Source organism: Hyperolius riggenbachi, chromosome 10, assembly GCF_040937935.1.
Source record: "Hyperolius riggenbachi isolate aHypRig1 chromosome 10, aHypRig1.pri, whole genome shotgun sequence".
NCBI classification, from domain to species: Eukaryota; Metazoa; Chordata; class Amphibia; order Anura; family Hyperoliidae; genus Hyperolius; species Hyperolius riggenbachi.
Genome location: NC_090655.1, coordinates 240,537,552 through 240,563,844, shown reverse-complemented (window position 1 = coordinate 240,563,844; position 26,293 = coordinate 240,537,552). Strand labels below are relative to the sequence as shown.

At 44.3% G+C, this 26,293-nt stretch overlaps 2 protein-coding genes across 2 annotated transcripts in view; both read right to left on the bottom strand.

The window, feature by feature from the left end:
* The window catches only part of LOC137536986 (uncharacterized), a 136,712-nt gene that overhangs the window by 37,446 nt on the left and 72,973 nt on the right, over positions 1-26,293 (bottom strand). The window contains 9 exon segments of the mRNA XM_068259149.1: positions 5,419-5,576; positions 11,772-12,266; positions 14,087-14,211; positions 14,945-15,019; positions 19,985-20,090; positions 20,313-20,461; positions 20,678-21,049; positions 21,098-21,266; positions 21,376-21,643. Of these exon segments, the coding sequence (XP_068115250.1) occupies positions 5,419-5,576; positions 11,772-12,266; positions 14,087-14,211; positions 14,945-15,019; positions 19,985-20,090; positions 20,313-20,461; positions 20,678-21,049; positions 21,098-21,266; positions 21,376-21,643 (1,917 nt within the window).
* Positions 18,964-20,092, bottom strand: LOC137535033 (gastrula zinc finger protein XlCGF8.2DB-like). Its single transcript, XM_068256795.1, has one exon. It carries the CDS (start codon positions 19,910-19,912, stop codon positions 19,598-19,600), a length of 315 nt encoding a protein of 104 aa, XP_068112896.1. The 5' UTR covers positions 19,913-20,092; the 3' UTR covers positions 18,964-19,597.

The following is a 26,293-nucleotide window of genomic DNA, read 5'->3' as shown; positions in this document are numbered from 1 at the left end:
AGGAGGGAGCCTGTGACAATGTGACAAACAGAACATGGCTGCCTTCATTGTATCACAGGTTTACATAACCATAAACTTTTGAAGCTGATTGCAGGTAGATATGCTGTGTAAACTTTAGATAAGATATATAGACAAGTTACTTGTTATAGTTAGATTTTCATTTCGGATCCGCTTTAATGTGTTCATACTGTACATTAAAGGGAAGATCCGCGCAGACTATAAAAAACAAACTGCACTTACCTGGGGCTTCTTCCAGCTCCTGGCAGTCGATCGGTGTCCTCGCTGCAGCTCCTCTCCCTCTCGGCGTCCAGCGGTGAAGAAGCCGACCTCGCCGGGTCGGCTTCTGTGTGCTCCACGGTGGGGGGTCACGTGGTGTAAGTGACATCATCTGGTCTCCACTGCGCAGGCGCAGTAGTTCTGCGCCTGCGCAGTAGAGACCCGATGACGTCACTTACACCATGTGACCCGCGCCGTGGAGTGCACAAAAGCCGACCCAGAAGCCGACCTGGCGAGGTCAGCTTCTTCACCGCTGGATGCCGGGAGGGAGAGGAGCTGCGGCGAGGGCACCGATCGACTGCCAGGAGCTGAAAGAAGCCCCAGGTAAGTGCAGTTTGTTTTTTATAGTCTGCGCGGACCTTCCCTTTAACTGCTCACCTAACCTGCATCTTCCACCAGCACTTTGATCTCCAGTACCCATGGCTGAGCTACCTACAGGCCTGATCTATGCTAGGAGCAAGCCAACTATTTTGGATCATTGACTGGTACTTTTAGGGGATATTGACTGGTACTTTTAGGGGATCTCTCCCCCCTCATCTGGTATCCCTACCTATCACTGTCACCGGCTGCTGTTACTAGCTGTTGTGGATCCCTGTTTAATGGGGATAGTGAGATCTGCTTTCATCTGTGCTCAGTTTTCAAATATATCTGATACATTGTGGGAAATGGTGATTAGTGTAGCTGGGGGGCAGTGGGGAAAAGTGTAAGCTGAGGGGCAGTGAGGGTTACTTTAGCTCGGCAGTGTAGTTTTAATAAGGACAGCTTGGGGGGAGGAAAGCTCCACCAGATGCCCCTGCACTATATATGCACCAGGTTTACGTTATTTTTTTTTCTCTTTTGTGTTTTATTTTTAGGTTGAGCGGCGGTCTACTAATGGTGGTAAGATTATTTTGTCTATGCTGTGCTTATGTATTGTTTATTTTTTCACCTTTTCATCTTTATATGCAACACTATCAATGTGGGCTCTGCGGAGCCTTGAGATACTGGCATGCATGAGAGCGTTGTAGCTGGATTATGTGAAGGTGTTTACATTTTTGTGACAGTACACCAGCCTTCGCTGTCATGGTAACGCGTTAGCCTGGAGTTGCACCACCCTCTGTACTGGTTGGAGGTTAGCCGCTATTCCAATAACATTTTCCCGCACAGGGAAATGATGACCATGTGAGCGGGTGGCCGTGCCGCTCTGCAGACCAGTACGCTGTGAGTATATGGCAGCTGAGCTATACACAAAGGTGAGTGTTTGGCGTGATTTACATGCGTTATGCACACAGCTGTTTTTTGACAATAGGTTCCCCATCAGGTCCACAGCTGACTCCACCCACAAGAGTGTTGATTGGTGGACAGGACACTCCGTGGAACATGCATTTAAAGATGTGTGTTTGTCTGATTCACTGTCACTGCAATTCAATTGGAGAAAGGGCGTTGTAACCCGAAACAGCAGCCTTGCTTATCACAATAAAAGAGCTAGAATAATATTTTTGGTGGTGCCCACCCATTTGTTGCTGTTGGAGACGTGTACCCCTGGAGGCACTGGGGTAGGGGTTTGGGCACACTGCCACATCCATTGGTGCGCCTTCATCCTTTTGTTTGTATAGAATACAGAGCTCTCAGCTCACCAAATGAATACCACTTATGCTCCCACAAGGATAGAAGGTGACCGAATTCATGAATACCCATATCTTTCCATTTAGAAAACACCTCATGGGACATGCTGGCCGCAAAGTTAAAGGTATGTATTTTGATATTTTCCACGGTAGGGAAAATAGCTTCCTTATTTCCTTCCATGTGACTATTGTATCTCTTACCAAAATACTATGTTTCAGTCTCGGTGGCAATGAGGACCATGGTACATGTAGGAGGCCCTCCAATGACCAAGGTTCAGCAGTAGACTTCTCAATTTCCAGATTTGAGAAGGCACCAAGTCCCAGGGCTCAATCCCTCACATGCCTGAATACACAAGCCAGGTTGCAGTCTCTCATACTTGGTATGCTCAGACCCCCCAGATCTTTAGGAAGCTGCAACCTGTCCCTTTTAAGCCAAACTTCGTCCCCTTCCAGTTGAATTTAGTACATGCCCTTTCACACTTAATAATAGCTGCGCGCTATTGTTCCCATAAAAAGACAACCCTCATATATAACAAGATCAGTCCCAGTTTTCCATCAAATGCACAATCTTGCTCCAGCTGTCGGCTGCCACTTTAGTAAGACACCACCACACCCCAAGCAGTGGGCACTCACCGCATCAAAAATGACCCTCTGTTAGATATGTCTCCAGCTCCTACGGGTCATATGGCTGCCCCCTGCCTTCTCGAGCAATCCTTGTCCACCACTTCTACTTTTTCATAGGATCAACACACCTCAAAAGATAATATTCGGAACAGCCATAGCGTTAAACCATAAAAACGATTTATTATAAAAAGAAATTTGCACTCACAAGCATGGACGTTTTCATAGGGCACAGAGTTTTCGTGGGCTCTACCCCAATCGATGGCCGCTGGGTGGGCTTGCTGCGCTGGTATAGTCAGCTCCTCCTGGCATCCCCCTCTGTCTCCACGTCCCTTCTTGGCCACTAGCTTTACTAGTTTCGTGGCTAACTGCAACTCATCAGAAGTATATGCGGCCATTCTTATCTACTCCTAATATACCCTTTACCGATACTCCTTCCGCCCTCCCCTCCCTGGAAGTAACCTTTGCCTCCCTCATCTTTCCCAATCATGTTGCAGATCACCCAGATGTTCTCATTCCCAGGTTTGGTGACGTGACTACCAGCCGTCACATGACGCTACATGGTACACGCCTCCTTTCATGATCGGAAGTGGCCGGCATGGCGTCTTCATAGACACGCTTAGGCATCCATGTTGACGTCTACATCTATTTCTACCATGAACACGCGTACGCATCCCTACTGACGCCCACCGCGTCGTTACCATGGACACGCATACGCGTCAGAATTGACGCCTACATTCACCCACCGCGTCTCTGCCTGTCGTCATGGCAGCAGCCGCACTCCTTTATTTACATCATAGTTCACCTATGCCTCCCCAGTGGCCACCTTAGGGCATAGCCCTTACATTATTCATAAATACCAATCAAATATATTTTATGCTTTTCTTATGACAGCCAGTCCTTCGGAGAAAATCACTTGTATAATTCTATTTTTTGTTACTTTATAAGAATGGTGTGCTTTCCACTCTGCCTGTCAGTCCTTATTCATATTGTGCTTTGTTACCCTTTTACATGTTGCTCTTAACCCCCAAACATAACTGATTCTAAAACTGTTCTAAACATTAACCAAAACCGTGCTTTAAATACAAGTCCCCCTCAGGATTTTATTCTACCACCTTAAAACATTTTGTGACAAATTGGACTTCTAGGCATGAGTGCTACTGCTCACCATTCTTATTCAACCTTACAACTTTAAACATATTACCCCTATGCCTATTATATTTCAGTCGTTGCTCAAGAAGCACACTAAGGGCTTGATTCACAAAGCGGTGATAACCCAGTTATCACGCCTAAAAGACTTTAGGCGTGATGACCTTTTCACCACCGAGTTATCACCGCTTTTTCCTGCTCTTCGCGCGAAGTTACCGCGCGTACGCGCGTGAGAGCGCGCGCAAAGTCCCATAGGGTTTAATGGGAGCTTCGCGCGAAGCGTCGGGTGCTGCGCGCGCACTTACGCGCGTACGCGCGGTAACTTCGCGCGAGTTTCTTCTTATCACGCCTAAAGTGAGTTTAGGCGTGATAAGGGGCTTTTCACTGGCGTGCAAACACTTTGCACCGCTTTGTGAATCAAGCCCTAAGTCTATGTCAGCATTTAATCCTCCTGGTTTCAAGGTATTTAGTAGATATATCCATTTTGTTTCCCTCTGCGATATTTCCTTAACCATGTTCCCCCCTCTCCATGGTCTGTTTACCTTTTCTACCCCACAAAATGATAATAGTGCTGGATTACTATCATGTGCATTTTTAAAATGTGCAGACAGGGTATGGCTCATGAAACCTTTTCTAATATTTCTAATTGTTAGAATTTAAGTAGGCCTCAGTTACTTGGCCTGAGGTTTATGTAAAAGGCTTGTCCGCAGTGTATGTCTTTAAAATAGAATTTCTTGTGATGCAGGCCTAAGCATCTCAGTGTCTGCTTGTTATTCATTTTGTCTCAAGCAGATACTGAGAACATGTTCCTAAAAGAAGGCCATCGGCCTACTCTGACCTCAACACGTACACCACAAGAACAGTAAACATCAGCCGTATTTACTAAATATCCACATTCCAGTAAGTAAAGGAAAGGTGACATTAAATATTAATCGAGTGGGTGGGTATTATGACACCACGATAGGGCTCATCCAATAGTCTGGTCTAGGGGATGGCGAATATGATGTCACGTTTAACTCTTTCCTAGTCGGTATTAAACACCTAGGGGGGCGCTCAGAGCTCACTCTGCTTCATACTTTCATGCCCTCCATCTCTGACTCCTACTGACTGGAACCCAATTATTTCTCTAAGTATGTTCATTCCTTTCTGTAATCTGATATGATGTATGCTGTACATAGGTAGTCTAGTGTAACATAGAGTAGATATAAGAATACCTGACTAACCATCACAGGGGGTTAGGCAAGAGTGGTAAAGCCAAGAAACATGAAGATCTGCTTTGCTTGCTAGGATAAGATGAACTGTATCTATCTGTATATCTGTTTTCTGAATAAACTCCGTAAACATTGAAGAAGCCTGAGAAAAGTCTATCTCCTGCTTGCTGTGTGAGGAGTCATGTTTGCAAACTCCTGCTGATGAGTTTGCTGGTGCCGGAGCAAAAGGTGGATATTACAATTGGTGCCGTGAACTCAGCTGCGCTGTCTAGCAGAAAAGGCAGGCAAGGACCTGGCCAGATGTCAGTCTGTTATCTAGTTTTCAAGATATTCCACAGCGACACAAGCGGAGTTGACGCGGACTGGAAAGGAAGCTTATCAAGAGGATAGGTGGTGTGTGGGAGGCCGCTAGAGAGGCCAACACACGGACTGCAATCCGAGTGATGATCAGCGGCGAGTCATGGACCTGTTTTATTTGGATTGTGATGTACACGCAATCTAGCCGAACAAAGGATTCCGTGGTGAGGTATCCCAGGCAGAGGTTTTGAGCAAGTTACCTTCGGGACTGGAGAATCCGCTGAGAGAACGCTCAGTAAACGCTCACCGAGGTCCATCGACTCGTGGAAAGAACTTGCCGTCAGCTGATCGGATTGGAAGTCGGTACAAGTCTGTAGAGCCAGGAGTTGGGCAATATGGAATCGAGACAGCTGCAGCGCTGGCAGCAAAGATGGAGATGTCAGTCGGATAAGCGAAAGGTTCCAGATGCCAATCTAAGTTTGGAGAAACACGAGATTCCTGAAATTGGAAAGAGACTAAAACACGAGATGCCTGAAATGGGAAAGACTAAAAACCGAGGTTCCTGAGATCGGAAAACGACTAAAAAAACTGACTGAGCAAAGCATAGTGCAAATTGCTAATGTTTTTCTTTCCCAAGGTGGTGCTTTTATAATGAAGAGTACCGTGCTGATGGTGATCCTAGGTTGCCATTTCGTCCTAGGAGAACGAAGAGAGGACATTCTCATGAATAATAAGGGGTTAATGAGAATACAAGGCCCAAGCATGTTAATGTTGGGTGACAAAGGTACTGATCCTTTCACACCTCCCTCCGCTGGGCACAGATGGACCAGGCGGGGATGGAGGAAAAGAGCCCTTGTGCCAGGAGAAGACAAATTTCATGGCACAATGTGGGTGAAAGGTCAGGTGTGCTGGCAGGGTGACTGGAAAGGCAGTGTAAATCTGCTATTGAAGGTCACACTCCCAGAATCGATACACCGATCCAAAGGTTTGTTAAAAAGTACATTGCAGTACAATGGGTACGTGCAAAAGGTGGAGTGTGTGATTCAGGGGTACCTTGTCTTGGTTATGCAGAGTGAGATGGTTCCAGATTGGAGAGGAACGAGTAGGAGGCGTCAATTCTCCTGCCGGAGAGACGCGGGGGACAACATCACACTCTGGAACTACCAACAGAGAGTGCCTCTGAAACAACTATACACACGTAAAGGCTGGAAACCCGAGGGTTTGTGGTTCTCGAAACAAGAAGTAAAGATCGAGATAAAGCCACATTTCCAGGTGACAAAGAGGGTGGGGAGAGCGATCCCAGGGGAGGGAAAGCCAACACAGGGAACCCCATCCACACTACACGGGTCACAACAGGGGACGATATTACACAGTCCATATGCAGCCGCTTATCCTCAGGCTAGGTGGGTAAGTGAAGAGGTACTCTTAATTGAAAGATTGCAGAGAGTACTGTCTTCCCGACCTCAGGTACATATTGTGCCTCAGGACATAAGGGGGGAAGAGGTCCAATCAGGACAGTTGGGGACATATTTTGTCAGGGAGAGGCTAAAAGATCCTGTGCAACTGAGATTGGACAAGGGGAGGTATAGCGATTTTTCTGGAGAAGGATCTTTTGCATGGCAGCTTCGAGATGTTTGGGTGAACAAAGGGAAACGGTGCAACATTCCTTTAGGCACCGCCACTTCCTTAGTTCCCACCTCAACCCGTGTCTCACACCAGGACCTGAGAGGTCAACCTTTTTTGGTGCTAGACGGGGAGGTGAAGCAAGTAGAGTTGTCCTCATGCGGGCAATTCTTGCAGAAGTACCTGCGTTGGCCGGGGCAAGTCAAATTTAGTGAAGAAGCCTGCAGGCTCAATAACGCAGAATGCGAGGCTACTATTCAAAAGATCCACCCTGAAGCCCAACCGATAGTTCCGGTGGCTGAAGGAAAGGTTTGGTTTTTTAACATAAGGTCTAATGATACATTCAAGGTATATTCTCATAATTGTTCCGATAAGGGAGATTTTCCAAGGGGAACATATTGTGGGAGCGGAGATCCCATATGGATCCAGTCATCCAGGTTGGATGACGTTGTTTCTCAAATTGTTAAGAGAACTCTAAAGTGCAAAGTTTCACGGGTAGTTCCCGTCCTGAAGGAGAACACGACATGGGACAAAGGGGAACAGGGTTTGATCCAAGACGACCACATTTTGTTACAAAGGTTAAACAAACAGTACACTAAGTTAGAGGTAAGATTTCACCATGATACAGGTGATCTTAACGAGGTAGAACACAAAAATGAGCAGGTGAGTGCCAGTCTGACCTGGTGGACAAAGGTTCCGGTGATGCTCCAGGGACACTCGGACTGGGCCTCTTCAGTTCCAAAGTTCTTTCTACACCCACTGGTCGTCTGGATGGGGATGACAACGTTAGGCATCATTATCCAGGTGAGGTTGCGTGTTAAAATTACGTAAAACAAATTAACCTGGTCCAGAGATTGGTGCCTCATAAACAATCTCATGAACCCATATTTTCAAATTAAGGGATATACAGGGTTACGGGTATAGGTTTAGTAGTACCGGTGATGGAGCTGATTGTATAAAGGCGCTCTTTTAGAAGGCACTTGGCACTCCTCCATTGAGTAACAAACAAACGAGTTTCACTTTTCTGTGGTCATGCAAGTTTGTGAGTGATACGTAAGTGACGCAAATGCTGAGCATGTGATATAGAGGGACTTAGAAGTAGGGCCTCCCCAGAGAGCCTGGTTACAGGAAGACCAAGAGGTCTTGCTCTCTCTCTTCCAGGGATAACCGCCTAGAGCAGAGAAGTTGTGTGAGCCCGAACATCGAAAAGTGAAACATAAAGAAACAAAACCAGGTACTGTGGGGTTCAGAAGTGGGGATCTGCGGATCAAGCCATTTTAGGGGGGATTATTACAATTGGTGCCGAAACCCGGGATCGAACCAGGGACCTTTAGACACCAGTAACTTCTTACAGTTACGTCTCACAGACTGTGAGATCACTCAACACGTACACCACAGGAACAGTAAACATCAGCCGTATTTAATATCCACATTCCAGTAAGTAAAGGAAAGGTGACATTAAATATTAATCGAGTGGGTGGGTATTATGACACCACGATAGGGCTCATCCAATAGTCTGGTCTAGGGGATGGCGAATATGATGTCACGTTTAACTCTTTCCCAGTCGGTATTAAACACCTAGGGGGGCGCTCAGAGCTCACTCTGCTTCATACTTTCATGCCCTCCATCTCTGACTCCTACTGACTGGAACCCAATTATTTCTCTAAGTATGTTCATTCCTTTCTGTAATCTGATATGATGTATGCTGTACATAGGTAGTCTAGTGTAACAGAGTAGATATAAGAATACCTGACTAACCACCACAGGGGGTTAGGCAAGAGCGGTAACGCCAAGAAACATGAAGATCTGCTTTGCTTGCTAGGATAAGATGAACTGTATCTATCTGTATATCTGTTTTCTGAATAAACTCCGTAAACATTGAAGAAGCCTGAGTAAAGTCTATCTCCTGCTTGCTGTGTGAGGAGTCATGTTTGCAAACTCCTGCTGATGAGTTTGCTGGTGCCGGAGCAAAAGGTGGATATTACAATAATGTGCTCCCCAATTCTCTCTTTTAAGGGTCTGGTGGTTCTCCCCACATATTGTAGCCCGCATGGGCACCAGGCCAGGTATATCACATACCTATCATTACATGTAATAAAATCTCTTAATTTTATCTGTTTATTGTTATGTCCTACCACCCTTTCTACCCTCCCCGCTTTGGCCTCCCTACATCCTTTGCAATCCCTGCATGGGAAAAAAAACTGTTTTTTGCCACCCTTTAAACCTTGGTGGTCCTTTCTTTGGTTCCACACAGCTGGGGGCCAAATGGTTTTTAAGATTAGGTGCCTTTCTGTATATAAAATTAGGCCTAGGAGGTAACATTTTGCTCAACTCTGTATCTGACAGCAGTATTTCCCAGTGTTTATGAACTATTTGCTCCATCTGTTTATATTGTGCATTGAACTCTGTGACAAAAGCATAACTGTGATCATTTCCATTTATATTCCCATTTCTCCCTCTATTAACCTCTTTCCGACCGCGTCACGCCGATGGGCGTGGCTGTGGCGGCAGCCCCAGGTCCGCTTAACGCCGATTGGCGTAAAGTCCTGGGGCCAGCTAATGCAGGAGATCGCACGCATGATGCGCGCGCATCTCCTGCTTTGGGGGCGGAGCTCCGCCCCGCCTTCAGTCTCCGAGCGGCTATTGCCGTTTGGGAGACTGTTAGACGGTGTGATCAGTCTATTTCTATGTACAGCGATGCGATCGGCAGCAGCGCTGTACAGGGGACAGCTGTGTCACATGGCTGTCCCCCTGGGGGACAAAAAGAATGATCGTCTCTCATAGGCAGAAGCCTATGACAGGCGATCGCCGTAATTGGCTGGCTGTGGGGAGGGAGGGAGGGAAGGGATTTAAAGGAACAGTTTTTTTTTTTTTTTAAACGCCAACAATAATATTTATAAAAATAAATAAATAATTAAAAAAATAAACATGGGTGGAGCGATCAGACCCCACCAACAGAGAGCTCTGTTGGTGGGGAGAAAAGGGGGGGGGGGAAATCACTTGTGTGCTGTGTTGTGCGGCCCTGCAGCTTGGCCTTAAAGCTGCAATGGCCAATGTTACTAAAAATGGCCTGGTCACTAGCCCTGCAGTCCTCAAGAGGTTAATGAGCTCTGCTCTATCTTGTTCCCTCACCCTCTTAATTTCATCATCCAAAAAGCTTTCCTCGTACCCCTTTTTCAAAAATCTATCCTTCAATATAAGTGATTGTGCTTCAAAATCAACTATGTCAGTACAGTTTCTCCTCATTCTCATGAGTTGTCCTCTAGGGACACCTCTTATCCACCTAGGGTGGTGTCCACTTTGTGTGGATATATATCCATTTCTGTCTGTACTCTTAAAAAATGTTTTAGTTCTAATTTCCCTTTCCGTCACCATTAAATTTAAAATTCAGAAAATTAATCTTATCTATGCTACTTTCACAGGTCAATTTGATATTTAGATCATTGTCATTTAGTTTTGTGAAATATTGCTGCCCCCGTGCCCTCCGAAAAAAATCAACAAGTCATCAATATATCTTTTCCACACAATTACCCCCTGTAAAAAAATCCAGTGCCAACATCCCTTCTTCCCATTTCCCCATGTACAAACTTGCGATGCTGGGTGCAAACCCAGCCCCCATTGCACATCCTCTATGCTGTCTATAGAATTTCCCCTTGTGCCAAAAATAGTTTTTTTTTGTAGAGCAAACTTCAAAACCTCCATTAAAAACTCAATTTGTTCAATCTGTATTTCTGCACTCTTTTCCATGTAGTATCTGACCGCTTCTATTCCCCTTTCCTGCGGGATGCTCGTGTAGAGCGATGAGACGTCTGCTGTAACTAGCAGCATTCCAGCCTCCACCCTGGTTCCTTCAACCTGCTGTATGGTATGTCTTTAAGTACACATGGACGCATACTAACCAGTGGCTGAAGGAAAGAGTCCAGGTATTGTCCCAATCTATGGGTTACCGAGCCTATTCCACTCAGTATTGGTCTCCCTGGTGGGTGAATTGGGTCTTTGTGAATTTTGGGAACTTGGTAAACTACCGGAATCTTTGGTGCACTGGGGATCAGATATCTAAATTCTGCATCCCCTAAAAATCCCCCATCCAGTCCCTTTTTCAACATTGTTCTTAATTGACTCATATATTCCTGGGTGGGATCCCCCCTTAATTTTTCATATGTGTCTTCATCATTTACCAATCGATCAAGTTCTTCCCCATATTGAGTTTTATTCAGCACTTCCACTTCTATACTTTTTGAGATTTAATTTTCGTGTAAAACTTTTCCAAGTCTATACAAGTGCTGAATTTATCAAGTCCCTGTTTTGGGGCAAACTTTAGCCCTTCATCCAGTACTTTCAATTCCTTATTAGACAGGGTGACGCCACTCAGATTAAAGATGCCTTTACCTTCTATTTTCTTCTCTTTTTGGCACTTCCTTCCCCCTCCCCTTGTGCCCCTTCTACTCCTCTTTACCCTGGTTGGTACATGTTTTCTTCTTCCCAATCTGTTTGATGGTAACTCGTCCCTCTTCTAAAAAATGCTCAAATTGGTTCTGGTGACTTAAGGGGTCATATCGGTTACTCAAAGGTACCATATAACTTTGATTTTGGTTAGGATTAGGGTACCTATCTGATCCATACTGCTGGCCACCCTGTTCCCCCATTGGTCGTCCTCCCCTCCCCTTATTTGGTATTCCCCCATATGGTCTCCAATATGATCTATTTTGCAATGGTCGTGGTCCCATGGGTTGGGGTCCCACTGAATGCTGTACACTCATGGGTAGGTGGGTCTGGGGTTTTCTCTTGGGTAAATGCCCCCTCTATTTCCCCTTCCCCCCCACTTGGTCCCCCATTACCTAATTCCACCCCCCGATTCCCAGTTTCCTGTTTTATTCCCTGTGTCTGAGCCTGGGGCACCTGGTTTTGGGGGTTCCCAGCTCCTGTTTCCACCACAGTTTGCTGACTTTGCTTCTTTTTTATCTGCCATCTACTGTATATGCTTCTTTACCTTTCTGGGCCTTATAGTCTTTGAGGAATTTTTGTCTTTTTGTGACAATAATTTCCTTCTCTGCTTTTTGCAGGATTTCACTAATTCGTTGAGTCTTTTTATTGTATTCCTCCGTACCTTTGTAAATTTCTAATCTTAATCTGATTTCCTCCATTTCTCTTCCTATCCTAACTAATTTTCTTTTCTTTCGTTTCATCAAAATTCCAACCAACCTCACTCCACATTTATTGAAATATTCTTCCCATTCCGCATCATTCTCCTCATTATCTTCCCCATCATTGGCCGTCAGATCCCACCTTAATCTCTTGGGGACTGTTCCCTCCTTTTCATATTTCCCCAATGTTACTATATCCCACCAGGTGGCCTGTTCTTTTAGCATTAACCCTTGTAGACCTTTAAAATCATTATCGGTATTGGGTAGATTTACTTGTTCAATATTAAAAATATCATCCAAATCAGTACGCTTTTTTAGCCTTTCCTCGAATATATCCATAACTGCAGCAGTAAAAACATACATATACCAATAAAACACTAGCAAAAACCGCGCTGATATCAATTCTCGGGTGAAATCAATTGGCGGTGCGCTGCTTACAAATACAAAGTCCACTTTCACACTATGTTTCAGTCTCGGTGGCAATGAGGAACATGGTACATGTAGGAGGCCCTCCAATGACCAAGGTTCAGCAGTAGACTTCTCAATTTCCAGATTTGAGAAGGCACCAAGTCTCAGGGTTCAATCCCTCACATGCCTGAATACACAAGCCAGGTTGCAGTCTCTCACACTTGGTATGCTCACACCCCCCAGATCTTTAGGAAGCTGCAATCTGTCCCTTTTAAGCCAAACTTCGTCCCCTTCCTGTTGAATTTAGTACATCTAATAGAGGGTCATTTTGATGCGGTGAGTGCCCACTGCTTGGGATGTGGTGGTGGTGTCTTACTGAAGTGGAAACAGTGGCAGCCGACAGCTGGAGCAAGATTGTGCATTTGATGGAAAACTGGGACTGATCTTTTTATATATGAGAGTTGTCTTTTTATGGGAACAATAGTGCGCAGCTATTTTTAAGTGTGAAAGTGGACTTTGTATTTGTAAGCAGCGCACCGCCAATTGATTTCACCCGAGAATTGATATCAGCGCTGTTTTTGCTAGTGTTTTATTGGTATTAGTACATGCCCTGTTCAGAGACATAACAACATCAGGATGTTTGATCAGTAAGGGTAGGGACTGCATGGGGTATAATAGGTGTCCAAAAGAGATCATTTTCAAATGGGCCGTGTGTCCAGCAATCCCCAAAGGCATATTCTCCCAACTTCTCTAACCGCTTGATGAGGTCTCTGAACGGTGACACACAGTTTAGGTCATAGTGCAAGGAAGGATTTCTGTCAACCCTCAATCCAAGATCGGCAATTCCCCCAATGAATATCTCCCAATGAAGATCCAGCCTCTAGGACAGCCCCTCTTGCTCACTTTCATTCATTAGAAGCCTGAATCTCTGCCCATATCCCTGATCAAATTTAGTAGCTTAGGGATTGTTGGTGGCTTGGACAGTAAAGCCCATACTCTCTCCTGGTCGGATGCTTCTGATGCACGCACTTTGCTCTGACCTTTTTCTCTCTCACCCTGTGCATTTCCACTGACCATTCTTATCACTCTCTTTGGAGCACTCCTCTGTGAAAGATCAGCTAAAAAAGTCAAGGACAAATATGGGGGCAAATATTATTTAAAGAGAACCCAAGGTGGGTGCACAAGAAACTAGGCTATCTGATCCGCAGGGCTGCACGGATCAGGTAGCCACAAAAAACGCAGCTCCCCACCGCTTCTGTGGGCTGCAGTAGCCCACTTTAACTTTGGTGACCCCTGGGTCACGTAGCTGCGCTGAGAGACTGTGTTGTCTCTCAACGCGTTCAGGGAGGCGGGGGAGCAGCAGGATGCATGGCCAGGGGAGAGAGCTGCCCAATGGCAGCTCAGGAAGCCCTGTAGGAACGCCCCTGGGAATTGCTCTCCCTTCTATTTACCTCCGAGTTAGGGTTAGGCACCACCGGGGAGGTCTTTGGATTAGGCACCACCAGGGGGGGGGGTTTAGGATTAGGCACCACCAGGTGGGGGGGGGGGGTTAGGATTAGGCAACACTAGGGGACGGATCTTTGTGAGAGTAGGGAGAGGTTAGGTTATAGTTAGGTTGTACAATATCAATTATGTAATAGCAGAACTCAATTGCTATTTACTGTTCTTGTTATCATTATTTTACTACTTCTGTACCAGCAGTCTCTGCCCCCTTAAGGACCAGAGATTGCTGGTACGGCAAAACGCTGCTTACCGACGAATCGCCGCACAGTCCCGTTGCTCCCGCCGGTCATGCCACTCTCCCATCCCCGCAGGTCCCTCTCTCTGCCATCCCTATGTCCTGTCAGAGCCTTGCAGCCACAAGCAGGACGCAGATTTCTGTTTCAATAATGTTTATTGAACAACTAAACAGTAATAACCATTGTACAGAATGGAAAGTAGAAAAAAAAGACAGCAGTTTGTACATTTTGACATAATTATTGTAGACATCTTCATTACTGTCTAGCAACTGTACAATATAAGGTTTTTCTATACAGAAACATATACACTTTACCAATATAATCAGTAATTGCAATGGATAACATTTCTGTCTTCTACTATGAAAACTAGAATTGTGCAACAGCAAATCTTAAACTACTAACTGAGTAAAATAATTGAATAACTCAAAACGAGAGAACATAACTATAGATATTAGTCTAAATAAAGGTAGAAATAATGCCTCTGTCTCAGCCAAACCGTTATTATTGTTATAGTTGGTCCCGCATTATATAGGAGCATATGTAAGCTATTACTGCTATCAATAGACGGATAGGTTCTGGAGATTTCAAAAAGGACAAAGTCCAAGAAAAGTCACATAAGGGATGAGAATTCCCAATAGATTGGGAAAGGGTGTGCCAGTTTGCCCATGTTCAATGGAATGTTTAGAGAAAGGTTGAGTAAACTTGCGCTAAACAGTAAGCCACTATGGCCCTTCAACAAAAGTTCTCTGCGCTTGGAGCAGCTCTCACGACGGGTTGGCACCAGTTACTAAACAGAGAAAACACAAGAGGGGAGCGCTTCAATAGTGCATTAACTTTATCAAAGAAATGAACTCAATAAAATTTACACTTACAATAAAACTTTTTCATAAGCGCTCATCATGTGGCCACCAGCGGGTTCTCTCGAGTTGGCTGGAGCCTGGCCAGGGCTGGAAGTACGAAAGAGAGTGGAAATCACAATCTAGAACTTATATACTGACCAGCGCAACTCACACTGTATAATATGTACAGGATCACTCTTATTTTGCATATGCTTATGGTTTTCATTTTCAGAGTAAGCCTGTACATATTATACAGCGTGAGTTGTGCTGGTCAGGTTATCAGTATATAAGTTCCATATTGTGATTTCAATCCTTTGAAGTGACCTCTCAGTCTATCCCCGTTATGGCCAGGGGTTTAGATTTAATTATCTTATCAAAACGTTCAAGGTTTTAAATATTTGCTAAGAAGCAATGAATAAAGATGTTTTTAGTTTACAAATTCCACCCCCTGGCAACTGGTTTCCAGGGGCGGTTCGATAACACTCGATTTCCCCTAGCCTGGCCGCAAAAGTCACCGGAAGAAGGTGTGGTTAACGCCAAAACGCGTAGTGACGTCAGATGGCCCTGTGCGCCCTGCTCCCCCCGGCGAGACGTCTTTCGGACTTCCATCCCAATTGTCAATTGTAAGTGTAAATTTTATTGAGTTTATATCTTTGATAAAGTGAATGCACTATTGGAGTGCTCCCCTCCCCTCTTGTGTTTTCAATGGAATGTTTTCAGGGAAAGATGAGTACTATGAACTAGTTCCAGAGGGCAAGTATCTGTGCTCTGGACACACTTAAAAGGAGTGGTAAAATAGAGTTTTTATAAATGTGTATGGTTGATACCTATATTGTGAAGTAAGAAGGCATCTGGTTCGAAGGGTATGTGTACAGCAGAATTTTTTTGTGCTGGTACATGTACTTTTCCCCATTATGGTCTCAGGAAGGGGCAGTTTTTGTGCTGGTACATGTACTTTTCCCCATTATGGTCTCAGGAAAGGGCAGTTTTTGTGCTGGTACATATACTTTTCCCCATTATGGTCTCAGGAAGGGGCAGTCCCACATTAAATGTAAAAAAGAGCCATCAGTACCACCACATCTCCAGAATTTGTTTCAGACCTCAGGTGCAAATTTGTGTACGCTTTCTGGTGTACAATACCGCAAAGTCTGGACATTGACATTTTGCTCCTGTGACCATGTGTTCCTAGTGGATCTGGGTATTTAGAATAATAGAGGCCCACTGTTGCTTGGGTTTGTTTTTCTTTAACATTCAGTTCCATTTTTCCTGGTAGTTTAGTAGGTCTGAGGACTCTGGTGGGTGTTATTTCAACACGCCCTCCTCCTTGGCTTGTGTGTGATCCTTTCCCCTGCCATGGAGTCTTTGCATCCGTGACCAAGCATGTGAAACAATCGTTGGATGCCGCCAGGGGTTTGTGCGTGGGTCATCGATATGGTGATGTATTAACACATTGGGACGATTCACTAAAGGCATGCACACACGCCATATTTTTACAAGCGACGCGTCCGTTAGACCCTCCTGTGGAGCAGTCCTGCCGACAGTAGCAGGTGTGTACAAGCTGTCGGCAGACTGATAAGACTGGTTTTGCCTGACCCGCACGGCAGATCAGTCAAAAACAGTCTGCCGACAGCCTGTACACACGCTACTGTCGGCAGCACGACTGCTCCGCGGGAGGGTCTGACGGACCCGTCGATTGTAAAAATACGGCGTGTGTACGCACCTTAAGACAAATGGCATGCCTTATGCGAGTTATCACACCTTATCAGAGATAACACGCCTTATCAAAGTTAACATGCCTTATCAGAGTAGCATAGCAAGCACTACGAACCGGCAGGGGCTCAGGGCAGGACGAATTAGCAGGGATAAGTTCGTAGTGCTCGCTATGCTACTCTGATAAGGCGCGTTCTCTGCTAAGGTGTGTTAACTCGCATAAGGCATGCCATTTGTCTTAGTGAATCAGGCCCATTGTTTGATGGAACATATTCAATATTGCTGCCTACTCTTTTCTGGTGCAAATAAAACTGCTACAGGGGAACCATCCAGCTTTTATGGATGGACTTACTAAATAGTGAAGCGCCCCTGCTATTGGTTCCTGAGGGATGCTGAAGACCAGTGGTGACAAGGGGCATTCCTGGCGCGCGCCTTTCAACAGCCAAAATAGTTGTGAGAGAAAGCCTGGAGTATAAATCCTAGGCATCAGTTCGTCATATATTATTTTATTCGTGGTCAAAAAGTTTCCCCCAAACCCCATTCACCTCATTACCAATTCTAACCATTTCCAATTGACTGCATCAAAAGCTTTTTCAGTGGGATACTCTTGTATGTCTTGGCATGCTCTAGCATGGCCCGGAGTTTGCGTACATTTGTCACCTCTGCTCTTCCCTGAACAAGGCCTACTTGGTTGGGGAGTATGAGCCGCGGTAGAATTTGCACCAGCCAATTAACTTTGTAAGAATTTTGATATCCTGATCAGGGATACCTACAGTGGTGTGAAAAACTATTTGCCCCCTTCCTGATTTCTTATTCTTTTGCATGTTTGTCACACTTAAATGTTTCTGCTCATCAAAAACCATTAACTATTAGTCAAAGATAACATAACTGAACACAAAATGCAGTTTTAAATGATGATTTTTATTATTTAGTGAGAAAAAAAACTCAAAACCTACATGGCCCTGTGTGAAAAAGAAATTGCCCCCTGAACCTAATAACTGTTTGGGCCACCCTTAGCAGCAATAACTGCAATCAAGCATTTGCGATAACTTGCAACAAGTCTTTTACAGCGCTCTGGAGGAATTTTGGCCCACTCATCTTTGCAGAATTGTTGTAATTCAGCTTTATCTGAGGGTTTTCTAGCATGAACTGCCTTTTTAAGGTCATGCCACAACATCTCAGTAGGATTCAGGTCAGGACTTTGACTAGGCCACTCCAAAGTCTTCATTTTGTTTTTCTTCAGCCATTCAGAGGTGGATTAGCTGGTGTGTTTTGGGTCATTGTCCTGCTGCAGCACCCAAAATCGCTTCAGCTTGAGTTGACGAACAGGTGGCCGGAAATTCTCCTTCAGGATTTTTTGGTAGACAGTAGAATTCATGGTTCCATCTATCACAGCAAGTCTTCCGGGTCCTGAAGCAGCAAAACAACCCCAGACCATCACACTACCACCACCATATTTTACTGTTGGTATGATGTTCTTTTGCTGCAATGCTGTGTTACTTCTACTCCAGATGTAACGGGACACGTACCTTCCAAAAAGTTCAACTTTTGTCTCGTCGGTCCACAAGGTATTTTGCCAAAAGTCTTGGCAATCATGGAGATGTTTTTTAGCAAAATTGAGACGAGCCTTAATGGTCTTTTTGCTTAAAAGTGGTTTGCGCCTTGGATATCTGCCATGCAGGCCGTTTTTGCCCACTCTCTTTCTTATGGTGGAGTCGTGAACCCTGACCTCAATTGAGGCAAGTGCGGCCTGCAGTTCTTTAGATGTTGTCCTGGGGTCTTTTGTGGCCTCTCGGATTAGTTTTCTCTGCGCTCTTGGAGTAATTTTGGTCGGCCGGCCACTCCTGGGAAGGTTCATCACTGTTCCATGTTTTTGCCATTTGTGGATAATGGCTCTCACTGTGGTTCGCTGGAGTCCCAAAGCTTTAGAAATGGCTTTATAACCTTTACCAGACTGATAGATCTCAATTACAGTACTTTTGTTTTCATTTGTTCCTGAATTTCTTTGGATCTTGGCATGGTGTCTAGCTTTTGAGGTGCTTTTGGTCTACTTCTGTGTCAGATAGCTCCTATTTAAGTGATTTCTTGATTGAAACAGGTGTGGCAGTAATCAGGCCTGGGGGTGACTACAGAAATTGAACTCAGGTGTGATAAACCACAGTTAAGTTATTTTTTAACAAGGGGGGCAATCACTTTTTCACACAGGGCCATGTAGATTTGGAGTTTTTTTTTCTCACTAAATAATAAAAACCATCATTTAAAACTGCATTTTGTGTTCAATTATGTTATCTTTGACTAATAGTTAAGGGTTTTTGATGAGCAGAAACATTTAAGTGTGACAAACATGCAAAAGAATAAGAAATCAGGAAGGGGGCAAATAGTTTTTCACACCACTGTATATATGCAGAAACAGAAACCAAGAGGTGTCACACCTTTGCAGTAGCTATCCGTTCTGCCTTTACATAATATCTATGGGAAAGCAACTGGCAGAATGACACAACACCATCCACAATCTATAAATTCAAACAGGAAGTAGTAAGGCATGGTGAGTCTCTACTTCCTGTAACATAAGTAGCACTTCCAGGTTCCTTTGGCTTTCTGTCAAACCGCCTATTAAACGCCAAGTAAAATCTCAACAAATGTACAATATACGGTAGCAGAGCGTTCAACCAGCCAATGCCACAACCTGGAGAATGCCTGACGTACGCTAGGGACCAACGCTTACCAATGCCTGCAACTGCTGGAGGAGATTAAGGCGTTTGATATAGACAGGCAAAGAGCAGCAACAATCCAATGCACAGAGCAGCATGTAAGAGTCCTCGGGATTCAGTGTCAATATGCTGCCATGTGCGCTTTGCAAGAAGTAAAAGAAATACAGGAAAAGAACACTAATGGCCAAAACATTTCCCACACTCAACACAAATGTTTCACAAGCAGTGATTTACACTCAAAACATTTCCCACACTCAGCACATGATTAGGGCTTCTCATCAGTGTGAGATCTCTCGTGTGTGACAAGGCTTATTTTATGTCCAAAACATTTCCCACACACATCACACGAATAGGGTTTCTCTCCAGTGTGAACTCTCTCATGTGTTAATAGGTGTCCTTTGTGTCCAAAGCATTTCCCACACTCAGCACATGAATAGGGCTTCACGCCAGTGTGAGTTCTCCCATGTTTGACAAGGCTTCCTTTATCTCCAAAACATTTCCCACACTCTGTACATAAATAGGGTTTCTCACCAGTGTGAGATGTTTCATGGACAAGTTTTTTTTTTCCTCTCCAAAACATTTCCCACACTCAGCACAGGGATAGGGTTTCTCACCAGTGTAATATCTCTTAGGTGTTAATAGGTGTCCTTACTGTCCAAAACATTTCCCACACTCAGCACAGGAATAGGGCTTCTCACCAGTGTGAGATCTCCCATGTTTGACAAGGCTTCGTTTCTCTCCAAAACATTCCCAACACTCTGCACATGATTAGGGTTCCTCACCAGTGTGAACTCTCTCATGTCTTAATAGGTTTCCTTTAAGTCCAAAGCATTTCCCACACTCAGCACATGAATAGGGCTTCACGCCAGTGTGAGTTCTCTCATGAAGGACAAGGCTTCCTTTCTCTCCAAAACATTTCCCACATTCAGCACAGGAATAGGGCTTCTCACCAGTGTGGGATCTTCCATGTTTGACAAGGCTTCCTTTATCTCCAAAACATTTCCCACACTCAGCACAGGGATAGGGTTTCTCACCAGTGTGAGATCTTTTATGTGTTAATAGGTTTCCTTTCTGTCCAAAGCATTTCCCACACTCAGCACATGAATAGGGCTTCACACCAGTGTGAGATCTCCCATGTTTGACAAGGTTTCCTTTATCTCCAAAACATTTCCCACACTCTGCACATGAATAAGGTTTCTCACCGGTGTGAGATCTCTCATGAATGACAAGTTTTTTTTTCTCTCCAAAACATTTCCCACATTCAGCACAGGAATAGGGCTTCTCACCAGTGTGAGATCTCCCATGTTTGACAAGGCTTCGTTTCTGTCCAAAACATTCCCCACACTCTGCACATGAATAGGGTTTCTCACCAGTGTGAACTCTCTCATGTCTTAATAGGTTTCCTTTCTGTCCAAAGCATTTCCCACACTCAGCACATGAATAGGGCTTCACGCCAGTGTGAATTCTCTCATGAAGGACAAGGCTTTGTTTCTCTCCAAAACATTTCCCACATTCAGCACAGGAATAGGGCTTCTCACCAGTGTGAGATCTCCCATGTTTGACAAGGCTTCGTTTCTGTCCAAAACATTCCCCACACTCTGCACATGAATAGGGTTTCTCACCAGTGTGAACTCTCTCATGTCTTAATAGGTTTCCTTTCTCTCCAAAACATTTCCCACATTCAGCACAGGAATAGGGCTTCTCACCAGTGTGAGATCTCCCATGTTTGACAAGGCTTCCTTTATCTCCAAAACATTTCCCACACTCAGCACAGGGATAGGGTTTCTCACCAGTGTGAGATCTCTTATGTGTTAATAGGTTTCCTTTCTGTCCAAAGCATTTCCCACACTCAGCACATGAATAGGGCTTCACACCAGTGTCAGATCTCCCATGTATGACAAGGTTTCCTTTATCTCCAAAACATTTCCCACACTCTGCACATGAATAAGGTTTCTCACCGGTGTGAGATCTCTCATGAATGACAAGTTTTTTTTTTCTCTCCAAAACATTTCCCACACTCAGCACATGAATAAGGCTTCTTACCAGTGTGAGCTCTCTCATGTTTGACAAGCTGTGATTTACTTACAAAACCTTTCCCACATGTGGAAAAGGAATAAGATCTACCAGCAGGGGGAGAGCAGTTTTGGGCATGTGGCCCCTCGGGGTTAGACAGGTGAGGGGAATCTGGGGGCATATTTGTGATAACCAAGATATCTGCAGGAGACTCTTGTCCAATGCCATCATCATCCATTGTACAGTCTGGATACAGAGAGACGAGTCTCTGAGAGGTTCCTGATGTCGGGACTCCGCCCTGCAAATAGAGAAACATCATCACTTCCTGAGAATTCTGAGGGAAGGAACAATTATCATTAGGGATGGTCAGTAAGCTGCTGTTAACTCCAAAATTATGCAAAGATGATGCAGATTGGAAATGGGCCAGGTGCGCCATCAGAGTAATTTTGCATATAATTAGAATATAATTTGCACCATCTCAGAGTTATTGGCATGTCACTAACCATTGCTAGTTATCAGCCTGACAGAGAACTTCAGAAGGTTGTGCTCCTTACAGGCAGCAAATCTCATGACAATAACCTTGCAAAAGCAAATTTTCTGTATCTTGGAATTTGGACAATAAAATGAATTTCCTGAGAAATGTGATTAGCTGCATCTGATTTGCAGAAAACTACTAAGTACAGCAAAAAAATATTGAACAAAATCCATAGCCATGGAAGTATCAAAGACACTGTAAACACTAAGACATCCATGGCAAAGCAAAGGAAAAGATAAACAACCTCATGTTGAAATTACCTTATACAATCTTTATTAAGGGACATACCTCATATTAAAACCAAATAAAAACAGAGGAGCAGAGGTCTGTAAATGAACGTCCTGGAAAATCTGTTTAGCTGCATACAATTTGCATGATATTTGCATACAAGTACAGAGTTTTTTGCATCTCATTGACCTCCCTACACATAAAGCATAGGCCATCCATTGAAAAGCAGTAAATTGTAGAGCTTGATGAGACAATGGAAGCAATGTTTTGTTCCCCAACTCAGCTTAAAGCAAACTTGAACTGAAAATTAAAAAAGTCAAAATAAACATACACACGTCATACTCACCTCCCATGCAGTCTACTCATCAATCTTTTTCTCCACTCCTTCTTCCTGTTTGTCCACTGTGATCAATAGAATTCTCCATTTTAAAAATGGCCATTACCCCATAACAACTTGGTCAGCACATTGTAAAACTGTAATATCGACCACTTGAGCCATAGGGAAACATGGACATTACATAGTTATTTTGGTTGAAAAAAGACATACGTCCATCGAGTTCAACCAGTACAAAGTACAACTCCAGCCTGCTCCCTCACATATCCCTGTTGATCCAGAGGAAGGCGAAAAAACCCTTACAAGGCATGGTCCAATTAGCCCCAAAAGGGAAAAAGTCCTTCCCGAGTCCAGATGGCAATCAGATAAAATCCCTGGATCAACATCATTAGGCATTACCTAGTAATTGTAGCCATGGATGTCTTTCAACGCAAGGAAAGCATCTAAGCCCCCTTTAAATGCAGGTATAGAGTTTGCCATAACGACTTCCTGTGGCAATGCATTCCACATCTTAATCACTCTTACTGTAAAGAACCCTTTCCTAAATAAATGGCTAAAACGTTTTTCCTCCATGCGCAGATCATGTCCTCTAGTCCTTTGAGAAGGCCTAGGGACAAAAAGCTCATCCGCCAAGCTATTATATTGCCCTCTGATGTATTTATACATGTTAATTAGATCCCCTCTAAGGCGTCTTTTCTCTAGACTAAATAAACCCAGTTTATCTAACATTTCTTGGTAAGCGAGACCTTCCATCCCACGTATCAATTTTGTTGATCGTCTCTGCACCTGCTCTAAAACTGCAATATCTTTTTTGTAATGTGGTGCCCAGAACTGAATTCCATATTCCAGATGTGGCCTTACTAGAGAGTTAAACAGGGGCAATATTATGCTAGCATCTCGAGTTTTTACCTTGCTCATCAGTTGTCCTTTCAGTTATAACTGACAACAAATGATATTAACTGGTTATCACCATAGTGTTATGGCATGTAGTATTCAGGAAACATTTTACCTCAGGCAATTCTAAAGTTAACTCTTCTGTCTTTAAGTTAAGGTGAGACCTCGAACGTTAACTCTTCTATCCTTAAAATAACTCTAGAATTCTAAAGTTAAAGGCCTCAATTCACTAAGATCATGCTGGAGATAATAAGGCAAGAGAAAACTTACCTCCACACAGTGGGAGAGTTATCTGATCTCTCCATTCCTTAAAGAGAAACTCCAACCAAGAATTGAACTTTATCCCAATCAGTAGCTGATACCCCATTTTACATGAGAAATACAATGATTTTCACAAACAGACCATCAGGGGGCGCTGTGTGACTGATTTTGTGCTGAAACCCCTCCCACAAGAACCTCTGAATACCGCGGTACTGCTGGCAAACTGCCACAATGTAACAATGTTCACAGACAGGAAATAGCTGTTATTAGCTGTCTGTAACAGACAGAACAGCTAGAAACAGCTACATAACTTGCCCACAGTAACAATGTCACCATGTAATACATATCAGAATGTGAATCTGGGAGAGGAAAGATTTTACAATGAGCAAACACTGACTAAATCATTTATACATAATTATTGTAAAAATGAAGCACTTTTTTTTATTACATTATTTTCACTGGAGTTCCTCTTTAAGTTACCTCCTCTGTAGTTAAGTTACCTCCTCTGTAGTTATTTTCAGAATAATGGAGTTATTTTAAGGATTGAAGAGTTAACTTTAGAGATTTCACCATAACTTAAAGACAGAAGTGTTAACTTTAGGTTTGCCTGAGGTAAAATGTTTCCTGAATACTACATGCCTCATCACCATGGTGATAACTCTAGAAATGTTATTGAAGACAGGAGATAAGCTTAGTGAATTGAGGCCAAAGACAGGCTGTTAATTAACTGCATGTGTAAATAACTACAGAGGAGGTAACTTTAAGGAATGAAGAGATAAGATAACTCTCTCACTGTGAAAACTTATCTCTACAACTTAATAAGGCAAGAACAATGTGTGGAGGTAAGTTTTCTCTTGCCTTATTTTCTCCAGCATGATCTTAGTGAATTGAGGCCAATATCTTGTCAGAACTGGAAGGAATTGTTAGAAGAATATGGTGAGCTTCTGAGAGGAACTGACAGCAAGGTAAGTATGAAACTGTGATGATCCGCTCAGCTGGCTGCACAGGCAGACAGCTATTTGTCCATTCCTCTAGTCTGTGGGCTGCAGTTCTCTGGAACAGAGACCTGTCTTTCCATTGCAAGTTTCTGGTCTGTTCTCTTGCTGGGGAATTTGCATACATTCGTTATGCAAATCCCCTACCTGCCTTCTTTGATGACTGGCACTATAAGAGCTTTAGGTTTCCCAGAAGGCTTTGCTGGTCATTTCCTTTCCATGGTCTGTTCCTGATGGACACTGCTGGAGTGTCAGCCATTGCTATCTAGTATAGTTAATTCCTGGGGGTTGCTTTAGGCTCCCCTTCTAGCCCAGTCAGGTTGTATTATCTGTATTGCCTGTTCTGTCTTGTCTTGCCTGTTGCCATTGTCCTGTCCCAAAGGTGGTCGACAGGAAATGGTTCTGATCTCTGTTCTTGGAGTATAGCTGGTGCAGCGGTTGCTACCAGCTATCTCTTCTGTTCTGTCTCCTGGGATCGCGCTAGCTACTTTTCGCTAGTGCTGGGGATCCTTCTGTTCTGCTACTCTGTACCTGGATCGCGCTAGCCACTTTTCGCTAGTGCTGTGGATCCTATCTCTCGCTTGTCCCTGTTTTCGTGTGTCTGTCTTGTCTGCTACGCTTGCTGGAGGCTCGGTGAGGTAACCGTTAAGCAAGCGCTCGCGTCCTCTGTTTCATGTTTGTCTGTCGATGGTTAGTTAGGCGTGCTTGTCTCTATTGTGCTTATCACGTGGAGACCGCGCATAACCGCGTGCACTGTTGCGAATGAGTGCGGTGTTCGCGGTTAGCTAGCGTTTGTTATTTTCCGTATCTCCTTATTGTATTATTTGCTGTGCCTTTGCTACCCTCGTATTCTATTCTGATCTGCCTTGTGTCACGTCTGGCGATCGCACCTCTCGCGATCGCGTTCCTATTTCATATCTGCTGTTGTGTGTGCGCGGTCGCGGGGTGGCGACTGGATTGGCGCACACACATACAACCTGTCCCTTTGCTCAATCTCATTTGCAATCGCCTCTCTTGCGATTGCGTTCTACGCTTCGTACAATTCCTGTCTGGCACTTGTGGAGGTACAGAGGATTGGTTCCTCTGCACTCCCCAGCGCCATCTGCCGACAGGAATTTCCCTCTACAGGTGCGTAGCACCTTTTGCTGGGTGCCTGCAAATATACGCTTGTGGAGGATTTCCGCCGTGTCAGCGCACGCGTTGTGCGCTGATCACGGAGAAAGTTCCACAATCGTTACAGAATGACCAGCCCAACCCAAAACCCCAGTGTAGACGGAGTTTCCGACTTGTACGATTTTGTCGAATATGGCTCTTGTACATTTAAAAAACTTGAACCTGAATCAGCAGACGAATTTTTGTCTGAGTGTACGAAACTGTTAGCGAACCCTGAATTCCAATGCACCCCAGTGTCTACCTGGGCCCCCCAAATGGTCTACATTCTGTTGGGGGGCGAAATGTCAATGTGGGGTTATGATGTGTTAGATCATACCACCCTGAGTCAAAGACCCCTGGAATTCTTGGCCTTTTTAATTCACAATTGGCTGAGATTACCTCAATTACCATACCCCCTTAATGAGTTGTTGTCAGCAGCTCAATCAGCTGTTCCATCTACTCTTTCATCCATAAAGCAGCCATCCAAAGCCTCTAAGTCTAAACGTAAAAGATCTAGGAAGGCTTCCCAGCGGAAAGATCCGTTGCCCA

Excerpts from the sequence above, each read along its gene's own strand:
- LOC137535033 (XM_068256795.1), bottom strand. The coding sequence starts at position 19,912 with ATGTTTTGGAGAGGAAAAAAAAAACTTGTCCATGAAACATCTCACACT.